The sequence below is a fragment of the Elgaria multicarinata genome, chromosome 5, assembly GCF_023053635.1.
Source record: "Elgaria multicarinata webbii isolate HBS135686 ecotype San Diego chromosome 5, rElgMul1.1.pri, whole genome shotgun sequence".
Classification (NCBI taxonomy): Eukaryota; Metazoa; Chordata; class Lepidosauria; order Squamata; family Anguidae; genus Elgaria; species Elgaria multicarinata.
The window spans coordinates 33,408,200-33,420,487 of record NC_086175.1 but is presented as its reverse complement, the minus strand read 5'-3'; the positions used below and the strand labels follow the sequence as shown (position 1 = coordinate 33,420,487).

Genomic DNA, 12,288 nt, shown 5'->3' with positions numbered 1-12,288 from the left:
GTAGAGAAAAGGGGGTGGCAGAATGAGAGAAAGAGAAAGAAATGAGGGGGTGGGCTGCCTACTTTTGTCTTTCGCCTTGCTCACAACCAGCATTCACCTCTTGCACCAAGCTGATTTTAAACCAGCCCATATACAGTATATCTGTAAAAAGCAAATGAAGCCCTAGAAAAAGAAACATTAAACATTTCTGAATTACCCATGCAGGCAAGCACACACATAACCCCCACCCCCAAAATGAAGTTTAAATGGTCAGTTTATTCTGAGATGTCGCCAGATCTGCTTCTTACTGACTCTGGTTTTTTATAAGTCAGGATTAGCTGGAATCACACAGTGGGAAATAAACTCATAAAACCCACGAGCTCCTTCTGGCACCATTTCACTTCCCTTTTTAAAAGGCCTTCTATGATCGTGCAACTGAATTCCTTCTGTGTAGTAGATCCCCCACACATTTAGGCTTAAATATACAAAACTGCCTACATTAAAAGTCAAAATGGGTTTTAAGAAGTACATGAGGTGATCCGGTTGCTTAAGCAAAGTGTTCAAGGTACAAAGGGAGGAAGTTGCAAACTTGATGGCTGAACTGTAGATGCCACCTTGGAGTAATGTTTATGCTTTGAGTACATAAAATTCCAGACTTCGTTTCTGGCAGATGTGAAATGGCAATGGTGCACGCCTGGCGTGCACTGTGGCAAATCTTGGGTTAAGTACCCCACAATTGGCCACCGTTACATGCGAACCGGGTCTATGTTTAAAGGATTTCACGGTTCAGGAAATAATCTTTCCCGGACAGCTTGGAGAGCTGCTGCCAATACTGGGATGGAAGATGGAGCAATCATCTAACAAGAAGCAGAACATTAATGCAACAGCTACAATGGCCTACATTAAAGATCCAAATGGGTCTTAAGACGTACATGAGTTGATCCAGTTGCTTAAGCAAAGTGTGTTTTCCCAGGAGTCAATGTTTTTACCTACATCTAAAACTATTGTTTATGGTCCTGATTTTCTAACATTCTACCATCAGGGTAATCTTCTGATCATCTGCTTAGTTCCCTGAGCACGTGCTGTGTAATATCTGAATATTGCAAATGATAACCTTCTAGGGTGCTCACTGTTCATTCAGAGGACATTGGGTTTCCCTGTTGTCCAGTGAAATGAACCGCCTAGTGCTCTCCTGTTGCTGCATCTTACAGTGGAAGATTGGAAATGGTGGATAAGTGGTCTTCTAAGCAGCTTTTCCAACATTACCGAGTCTCTAATTGAGAAACCCGTGATAAGCAACCAGGAAGTCCAAGTTTCCTGGGGAACAGAGCTTAAAACACTGACTGAAGGTTACTTGACAGCTATGGTGGAAGCTTTAAATACAGTTTGCTTTTTAATGGGCCCTTCCAGCAAGACTCTAGCACCATGTTGCACAGCACGCTTTTGGAAAGATTACTAGCTGCTTCTTGGCAATCAGATTGCATTTTTCAAGCATAACATGCCAATAAAAATACTTCCATAGGCAATTTTTATCTAGCCATATTGCCACAGTGTAAAAATATTCCTTGAGACTATGTAATGCAAAGTATTATTTCTGGATAGGTATTTAACATACTGCAGTAAAAACTGCAACAGTTGGTGGGATTTTAATTCAGTTTTATGTATTTTACCGCTTACTGTTGTTCCCTGCCTCGATCAAAATGGAGAGGCGGGTAAGAAATAAATTTATTATTATTATTATTTACCCAGGCATGCCCTCTTCAACCGTGTAAAGGTCCAAATTGTACTCCATGTTCTTGCAGGAGAATCCAACCAGATCTCAGCAGGATTAGCTTTGCACTGCCCCAGAAGAGGATGCTTGCTCCTAACTGCAGGCTCCTCCTTTATATCGATGTAATGTAAGACATGTGGCTACAATTAATCTAACTCAAACCCTCATCAATCAGCACCTAACTTCTTAAGACTTAGAAAATCCTTTGTGGGTTCTGAGAACTCACTCACTGGAAAACAATGCCACCATTACATGAAATTAAACTTAGATACAACAACGAGGCAGACATTGATAAGTTTACCTTTGTCAAAAATTTGACATTTTTGCCAGGAAAGGGGGCATGAGATTTGTGAACAATCTCGTCTGAAGATTACTGGATGAGACACACTAACCTTCCCTTGCCAGTGGCACAAACCCCGCCCCTGCAAAAACACTTTGTAGAATCACTTTCCTTAAAAACCTTTCAAGAATAAGTTGGATAAATATTTGGCAGAAATGACTGAGATGTGATTAAATCATCTTTTTTGCTAACTTATGGCAGTGCGGGTTATTTTGGAACGTTGTCATGCAGGTCAGATTTCTCTTGCAAAATTCTTTGCAAAGGGCTAGCTCACTTGCGCAGGGCTTGTCTGAGAGAAGCTGAAAATGTTTTCCTTTGATCTAGTAATGTAGACTATGACATATAAAAGCAAATGCCACAAGATCAACGGGAAGCCTTACCCGTGCTTACGTTCCTTAGGAAACTTCAGTTAAGGTAAGTAAAACTGACAAGAAAATAACCAATGTCTGGAGATCAGCAAAGTGGGGAGGGAGGGAGGGAGGGAGGCACATCTTCAGATTGGGAAAATGGGCAGGACTGAATATGGCCACAATACAGGAAGTTGAGATAAATTATCCTTGGATAAATTATCCTACGGGCAACACACGCACACACACACTTCTTTAACTGTGTTACAGCAGAAGACCATATTAAGATGATAATACACCCCTCTCCAGCCCCTGGATTCTAAACTCATGGTCTATACACTATCCTCACTCTCCGCATCACAGAGAAGTGCATGAACACCCTGGGATTGATTGATTTTACAGTATTAAACAAATAATTTTGGTTGCCTGCTGTGAAGGGAGCAGGGGAGAAGTGGGTATGTCTTCTCAGGACCACTTCTGATCTCTCTCTGGGTACAATAGAGAGCAGAGTGGAGACATAGTGACAGTTTGCGTGAAACAATGACCCTCACATAACCCTAAAACAGACCATGGGTTATGCAAGGCTTGTTTAACCCTCAACTAATCCCCACTGGCCGGCTCTGCCCGACACAACAGACCATGTCATATTCATAATGGCAGCAGGCACACACCATGGCTCCTCAAGGGTAAATTAACTTGTAACGGCCTTTGTGTTGCGTAAATCAGATTATTATCTGAGCAGGACCTAAACAGCATTCAGGATGGAGGACAGAGTTAGTGCTCCATATTGTACTTAAGTCTCAGTTGAGCTGAAGGATCATATATTTATCTATTTTTATTTATTATTAACATTTATATACCACTTTATTTGCTAAAAGTAAATAAAGGATTCTATCCTTTAAAATGGGATTGTAGTGTAGAAATGCGTAGAAAAAATATTCTCTTAAAATGCAAAGCCCCTAAAAAATGTTAAAGATTTTTAACACCTCTATTCAGTCTCTTCATGTTTTACTTCCATCCCTTCATTTGTTTGCTTTTGTTTTGAATGACTGATTAAAGCAGAATTAAAGTCAGGTCTGACTGCATGATAATCAGCTCATATGACAGTTCATTTCCAAAACGAAGGAAGCCAGCCTCTCCTGTCCCATGGCCACACCAGAGGCAAAAGAATAAAGGTTATAAAGAATGATGGGATTCTTAACAAGTTCATGATAATTGATTAGATTTCTGCCAGCTAAGAAATGTCTCCTTTGATAAATGTTTCATAGAAGTACAATGTCTTTCTGGATAAATATTATTTTCTTCCTATGAGGGCTAATGCTCCCCCCACCCCCATTGATTAACAGCTTTTAATCAATACAATAAAGAAATAATTAAACACAGCCCCTTTATAAAGGCTAATTTGAAGATCTGCCCAAAGATAACTGTTTCGGTTGGTTTATCAACAATGGAGGTAAATATTGTACTCCTTGGAGGGGTAGATTCAATACAAGACAGAATGTGAAAAATATTTAGCACCGAAGAGTCATTTTAATAAAATAACCACTGGCATTCTTACCACAGAGCGAGGCGCTGCTCTATTTCCTTTAGAAAGTTGGTGTGAAATTTGTGCAAAGGTTCAAAGTTGGGAAAGATGAGATTCTTCAGTGCTTCTGGCATGCAGTCATCTTTATTTACTGTGCTCTGGAACCACTACAAAGGCCAAGCAAAATAATAAGGCAGGCCCTTAGGACCATTCTCTAGCGTATACTTGCATGAGACTAAAAGAGCATGCATCCTACTTAAGTCTTTCTCCCTGGTGATATAGTAACATCACAAATTTGCATTTTGTTGAGCTTAATGCCAAAGGGTGCCATATATAATGGATAAACAGACACAGCAATCCTCAAAGAAAAAGTAAACAAACTTCTACATTTAGGATGTCTTAAGCTTCAGTTCAGTTGACCCCCCAAAAATGAAAAATACCAAATGGCCTAAATTATCCATCGTGCCTTCCTGTCCCAAGGATATAGTCTTTGGCTTCTAGACTTCTTGGCTAGAGTGATTGTCGTCAAGCCCAAAAATTATCCAGAGCCAAATTTTACCTGCCTCATACATGCAAAACCCCAACTATGTTCTCCAGAATTCTCTGTATGCATTACAAGCAAGTAGGGAAGGTTCCATGCTACAAATACACATTCCAAAATGGGGATAACACACAGAAAAGCAAGGTCTGTCATAATTTTATTTATACTGGGGAAAGGGGAAGCTGTGGCCCTACAAATGTTGATAGACTACAACTCCCATGTGCGCTAGCCAGATGAGCAATTGTGGGAGTTGAAGTGCAATGACATTTGGATAGCTGCAGATTCCCAAGTTCTGGTTTAAACCATCTCCTTGGGGAGTCTGGAATCCATGAATATTTACTACTACTGCAGGTACCCTCAGTTCCATTTCATGGTAACTCAGTTCCATTTCACGGTAACTTTACCTCAAGAAACTTGTTAAAGTGTCACTGTACTGTGTGGGCCTACTGAGGTAATAGTTTACAGTGGGATTCCATGAGATGTGCATTTGTGAGATCAGGAACAGGCCTTTGGCTCACACATTGCTGTTCCAGTGGGGAGAAAATACTGAGCGAAAGAATAATTTAATCTGGCATTTTTCCTCTGCGAGAATTGTGCAGAGGAGGAAATGCACAAGCCCACATAATCCTGCTTAAAAAGCATTGTCTGAACAACCCCTGTGACTCTTGGCTACAAGTAGGCTAAACATCTTGGAGCCATTAAGGTTTGGGAAGTCATTGTTCAATCATTCATCTATTGACATTCTTCTATTTCCAAATGTTTCAGAAACTGGCCAAAGTTTTCCTTATAGAAGAGTTGGCAGATAGACTAGTATCATTGAAGGAGAATGCTACAAAGACTGCCCATTTGACCAAAATCCAAGGTTCAAAATATTAAGCAACAACATCATCATTAGTGAACAAAAAATGAACAGGAATTAAAGCAGTCCATCTGCACAGAGTATGGACTGTACACACGTGCACACACACGCACAATGAAACATTTGTCTCCTGCAGCTTAGGGAGCTGAAATTCCTACACCCCCACAAGCTGTTTCTGGCTGCAGTGCTCATGATCACTGTAAGACAAATGGACCTCTACACAACCAGCTACTATTTTGTGTGTAACTGAAAAACAAACATACCGACGTGATTACTTCAAGATCTTTCAGGTAAGTTCGTTCTGTGGTGGAAACTTCTTTAGCAATGAAATATGCTTTGTCAGTTGGAAACCTCTGAAAATGGCAAGAAAGGAAAATAAATAGTGCTGATCTTGATTTGAAGGGCAAGGTCTCACTTGAGTATTAATAGCTGGCTATAGCAAAGTTCTGGAGAATGAAGAAAAACCTTGTCCAATATTGACTAATCAGTAGTCACTTTATTTTTCCAGAAATATGAAATCTTACAGAGCAGTCTTAATTGGGCTTGGGGAAAAGGAGCACTTCCTGGATCATGCTGGCCAGGGCGGGACAGGGGACGTTGTGAGGCTTTTCAGCATGGCAGATCTTTTGAAACAATTTCTCCCATTGAAAGGAGAGAAACTAGCAATGGGAGCTCTAGGTTGGCATAACTGAGGGTCCCAATCCAAATCTCTCTTGGGAAGAATAGAGGGGATTTGGATCCATTTTTTTCTGAAAAATTGGGGAAATTGAACAGCTTTAAATTATGAAATATTTCCTGTTAGAATTTAAAGTAAGGTGTTTATATATTGTTTCCCCGTCTTTACTCCTGCAAAATGATTTCTAAAAACTATGTAATGAAAATACTTTTATAAAAAGGCTAAAATGTAAAATGTCTGGAAATAATGATGCCATGTGGATTTTTTTTTAATTCTCTCTGCAAGATTCCCAGTAGTTATTTCTTCCATTCCTTATTAAAATTATTGATCGAATATATCTTCTTTTAATAGATATTTAGGGATGCTCTAAGTCATGCACAGTTTCCCAATATGTGACTAAAGAAAATGTGCATTTTGACAATTTGGGTTTTATTCTACAGAGTCCTGTGTTTCTGGACTTATTCTGGTTAGATGCTGTAACAATCAATTTTTGTAGTTCTAATTTAAAACCCACATGTGGAAAAACACTGTAGCTTATCCTAGCTCAGTTACCAGATGCAATAGAACACCCATCTTTCTTTCTTCTTTTAAAATTAACTTTGTGGCTTCAGTCTATAGAATTCACTGCCACAGTTTTAATAAATTCTGAATTAGACCTCACCCCTAGGGAATGCTACCTCAGCTATAAAACCTTTTTATTACTGCCACTACAATAAACCCAATCTATCTAAAAGAAACTCAGTAGCCTGGTTCCAGTATGTAAATTACGATGACTAAAAGCTTTAAACTTCCTCCTCTGATGCACAAAATAAGGAAGGGGAGGAAGGAGCACATTAGCACAAGGCTCATATGTGTTCATTCTCATCAACACTAAATCATGGTTTAGCATTTTATCTGGACTGGACCATAAAGTCATGAGAATTGGCCTTAGTAAATCTACTGCCAGTGGGGCATATCAGAGTTTCCCCACATTTTTCTGGGCCTTCACATCTCTATCCAGCCCTGGTGTAAAACAAGAGCCAATTTGTATAGATCAAAACTCTGCCCTGGGAAGCCCATTTTAAACTATCTCCAGCCTTTGAAAGGTCACTGCTTGAACCCCTTAAAAGATATTAAGTTTGAAAGGCAACAGTGGACACTGGTATGTGTTCTTAATAAACATCAGTTCCTGATAATAAATGGACGTTGAACGGAGTCCAGCAGGAGAAGAAAGGATTGCTAGAGTTAAAATCCTAGATATTCTAAGCATATCAAATATCATAACTGAAATGGTAGAATCAGCATCGGTACCTTTCTCCTGACCTCCTCTTCATCATCAGTCCGAATACCAGTTTGGTCATTCAGCAGAGGGCTAACCAATGGTGAAGCTTGCCTGTTATCAGGACTCAGATTAGGAGATAAGGTCGTATTTGCCATGACTGGTCCACCTTGAGAATTGATTGACAGTTCTGAAAGGTGAGGGCTGCCAGCAAGAGAACCTGCTGAAGGAACAACACAGTGAAATTCAGAAATAGTACTCTTACCATGTATGAAAATTATATCCCAAGATTCTTAGCCTGTTCAACTGGACATGGTTCCATCAAGTTCAATGGTGCCATTACCACTTAAATGGCTTAAGCTCTTTTTAAGACTGAAAAGCTAACTTGCATAATCGTTTATGTGCATGGAGAACTGGCTTGAATAAGATCCAGATTGCATGTGGTGATGGAGAAAACATTGTCTGCTTGTTTCATCAACTGCTGCCTTCCCAGCATATGATGAATTGAGTCAGAGCAGCTTTAGACATTATGGAGAAGCAGCTATGGAGGATGCATGAGCTTTTATTACTAGATCTTATTCAACTAACACTTTGTTCTAGACAGAGGCCCAGTTCAGACATCACAACAAACTATTGTTGTTCCTACCTCCCTTTCCCTCCTCCATGAATGACAGAAAAGTTTAAAGCTTCTGGTTGTGATTTTGAACAAACCAACATTTCCTGTTATGTATAAATATGGAAACTGATTTACTCTAACCAAAAACTAGGATCAAACTATGCTTTCAGATCCTGGTTTGTTAATTAAGTGTGGTTAGTACCAACTACAGTTTTGCATATTGGACTTAACAGGAAAATGTGTTTTGTTAAAAACCATAACTAAAACTCTTAAACTTCTTCCTCTGATGCACAAAACCGGGAAGGGAAGGAGGGAGCACATGAGCCCAAGGCTCACAACTGTTCATCCTCATTAACACTAAACCATGGTTTAGCATTGTATCTGAACTGGACCATAGTCGTGAGAACTTGGCCTTAGTTCAATGAGATAATAACACTGGCTGATCTATAGCCAGTTTAAAAATAGTAAACTTTAGCTACAGATGGATTCAAAATGGTATAGTATGATCATCCGTTGATATTAATGTCCAATTTACAATACCCAAAAAAACAGAGAGTGTGTCTCGGCTTGGACTTTAGTCTGCTCCCACCCCATCACTTCTACGCATTGAGAAATGGGCAAAGGGTCACAAGATTTTTACACTTCCTCATGGCTCTACTCTATCCCCACATCTGCTTTCCTTTCTTTGACAATGCAGGATCTCCCTCACCACCTGATTTATCCCTGGAAAGAAGGGGTGGGAGCTCTATTCAGATGGTTAAGGAAATCCCATAGTCAGCTAAAATAGGATATTTAGTTTCAGGCAATACCTTCTATGCATTGTGAGAAGGGCAGAGAAGAAGCACTGGCTTGGCCTGTGTAAAGTTATGTGGGAGGGAGGAATAATGTCCAAAGAGGACCTCTGCCAAAGCTGTTAATTTTCTCAGCTCTACTATTAGTTTTAGTACATAATAAGTATCAAAACAAAGAGACTTATGATATAGTTAGTGGGTTTGTTTGTTTTCACCCTCCTACAAACTTAAACTCCAGAAATGCAACTCATTAAGATTACTTCCCAAGGTGCTAAAGAAGAGGCATTAGAAAGAACAGAGTCTAGGGGAGCGGGGAAGTGATTTGCTATGTCAAAGTCACATCTAGAATGAAGGGAGGAAACTACTCAGGCCCTCTTGCTACGTACAACAGAAGTAAGTACAGTGTACCTTGTCGAGTTACTCCATGCTCCTCTGATTGTTTGGGGTGGAAATGCTAGCATTACGTTCACACAAAAGGTGTTATTTTTTAAAAACAACAACAACCACACACACATGTAATAGGACAACTTCAAATGTTCACCATTTTCAAGCCTCATTCAATTCAGAAGACAAGGGCACAATAGCCACCGACGTGTACTATGTGAAATACAATGTTGAAAAATGTTTTAAACTCTATCCCCCTTTCTTAGAAAACAGCTGGGTTACTGACTGCAAAAGCAGAACATATGGCTCTGTGTTGTCATAATGAAATTAAGCCTATGTGCCCTATATATTTTAAGCCATGTATTTATACCGTTTGCTTTTTCTTCATACTTCTCAAGATGATTTTAATTTAGAAGAATGCATATGCTGTCAGCAAGTGCAGCATTCTATGATTCTCTGTGACATGCCTGCAATGCTAATTGCTCAAAATGGCAGGTCTTGCTTTGTTGCAAACACATTAAGAGTTTCATCTGCACTTGATCTTGGAAAGACAAGTAAAAGTGGCACAATACCTAACATCTACACAAAGAATGTGGATTCCATTTATTTTTCAATAAGTGTATAGATCTGAGTAACCTGAGCAGGATTTATATTTATCTCATCTTTATCAGCACCAAACAGAATGTTATATGTTTAAGAAACTATGTCAACACTGCTTCTTATGATTATGTAGACCAAATGAGATACTTGCCTGAAGGTTGTTGGGTTTGTGTTTTTTGGCCCTTAATGAAATAAATTTACCCACAGTCCCATGCTAAATAGATGCTCAGGAAAATCTGAGAGAAAAGTCACAGCTTGTTACACAAATGTCAATTTTATTGACACTAGTACACAACTGTATACAATAATTTCATAATAAAATGAATGCAATTATAAGGAAAATAAGAGGAGGAGGAACCCTTAGTCATGAAATTGTACTTTCTACGTTTATAACTGGTACGTTTTCAAACTATGTTTACAAAAGAACTACAGTAATTCTGTTGTAATCTCAAAATATGAAGTAAATACAGAAATTCTGGCACTGTGCCTGTCCCATGACAGAAGAGGAGCATCTGTGTGTGAATAATACTTTGTTAATCATAAGCATTTAGAGCCAAACTCTCTAAGCTTTACAAACTTGCCAAAGCGAAGTAAAAAGAAATGGGAGATATAGGTGACCAATACCATTTCTTATTTATCTAGACTGTGATCAACATTTGTAGCAGTGTATTTGCCATGATTCAGGACTGGGTCCACTTTGCAACTTGGATCAGATGCTTTGTCATGCCTCATGCAATCATCTGCAGGTGAAATTGTGAAATTCAAGACCCAGCTGAGATAGTACGGAGGATTCAGACAAATGAATCATTGGCTCCACAGAGGGCCTTTGTCACAATTTACAGTCCTAGATGAAGTTAAGACTAGGTGTTTAGTAGTTATCTGAATCAAAGGTCTACTGAGATTTGGGGAGAGTTCATAACAATCCAAGTCAGTAGATTCAATTCTCTTGAGTAGATTTAATTAATAGTACCCAGTGAACACTAGATGTATCCAACCTGTGTTTCTAGATGCTCAATATAATATTTAGCTCATGTCAAAATATCAGGGAAAGAAGAGTGTAAAAGAATATAAAACTCAAAGCTAAGGTTACTGCATGTATGAGTACAATGAAACTTTATAAGTATCCTGAAGGCCAAAAGCTAGAAATTAACGAGCAATGTAGAGAGCCTGTCTGCCAAGGAACTCCGCTCCCTCAAGCTTCATTTCTCTACATAAGCAAAAACTCTGCTGAATCCTTGAAGAGAGCAACACCTTTATATAAATTAACATTTAACTCCAAGCAGTTCAGAAGGTTAACCTACATGTCATTACATACAGGATTCCAATCTCATTGTTTTTAGGCCTGCCTAACATACTCCCCAAAATCTGTTTGATGTCCAGCTGGATAAAATAGGTGAAGTGTAATGCATAACTACTCTTTAGAAGGATTCTTACCAAGTTTATGAAAAAGTTTTCAAATAAAAGATTTCCTTTCAGCTTCTAAAACTGAGCAGTTTACACCATTCTACTTGAACTGGGTTTCCCTCAAACTTTCCTAGATTGCGCTTCTTTGGATCTCATGAATATTTAAATTAAGGTTATTTCAAATTTTACTTGGCATTTGCTAGAATCAGAAATGGAAATCCTTCCAAACAGAATCAATGCATTCCATTTTTCTCATAATATTAAAGGGAGAGTGAAGAGTAACTTTAGCTGCCAGTTAGGCATACAGTTTGGCTCTAGAACATGAAAAATAAAGCTGTGTTCTCATCATTCCTTGTCTCATCATCAATATAATTGGATTTTTTTTTCAATCAAAATTTGAAGTGTCAGTGCTGGGAGGCTAGAAAAGGATCCAGCGTTCCATGGCTATCTATATTGTCTTAAGCATAGAATCACAGAATCATAGATAGTAGAGTTGGAAGGCCATCAAGTCCAACCCCCTGCTCAATTAAACAACCATTCCAAAATTTTTTTTAAAATGTTGAAAACGGACCACATACTCAAAGACCAATGGAAAGCAGACACATTCAGTAAGAATGTGTTAGAAAACTGCAGGTGCAAAACTAGCACTTGAAAATGGAGAAGTGCTGAATAAAAGGTACCCTTGATGGTTGTACTGTTCATAGATCTCAAGGTAGTTAAATTAGAACGAATGTTGAGTGTCTATTTATTTCACAGAGTCCCTTTTCCCAATATATAAAACAGGACTCTGCAGGAGTTATATTAGAAAAGAGAGATGGTTTATGGCTGACACATGTGCCCCTGCTTAAATCCCATTCTGGGTCTCACACAAAGGTGGGGTTGGGGCAAGAAAGGAAATAAATGCATATGTCTCTGGGGCAGATATGCATTCTGTCCCTGAATCAGGAGGATGTGCAGCTCCCCATGGAGAATATATGTATTTCCCCACCTTTACGAGAGCCAGAAAATGTGGGATAAGAGAAAGTCCAGGTCACTCATGCTTCCTTTCTCACCACTTCCAAGGAACATACAGTGACACAGCTTCCTCTTGGGCAAATTTATTGGGCAATATGCTATCAAAAGGGAGATGAACGGAGTAAAGTGAACACCCCTCACTGTAACAAGAATTAATGATAAAAACAATTAATGCAATTCCAG

At 39.0% G+C, this 12,288-nt stretch overlaps 1 protein-coding gene across 6 annotated transcripts in view; it reads right to left on the bottom strand.

Moving 5' to 3' along the window:
- Positions 1-12,288, bottom strand: part of FARP1 (FERM, ARH/RhoGEF and pleckstrin domain protein 1) — a 194,293-nt gene that overhangs the window by 27,809 nt on the left and 154,196 nt on the right. For all 6 annotated transcript variants that reach the window (XM_063126101.1, XM_063126105.1, XM_063126104.1 and 3 more), the window contains exons 14-16: positions 7,329-7,516; positions 5,626-5,715; positions 3,996-4,129 (exon numbers count right to left, since the gene is read on the bottom strand). In XM_063126101.1, coding sequence (XP_062982171.1) covers positions 3,996-4,129; positions 5,626-5,715; positions 7,329-7,516 — 412 coding nt within the window. The remainder of the gene's footprint in view (positions 1-3,995; positions 4,130-5,625; positions 5,716-7,328; positions 7,517-12,288) is intronic.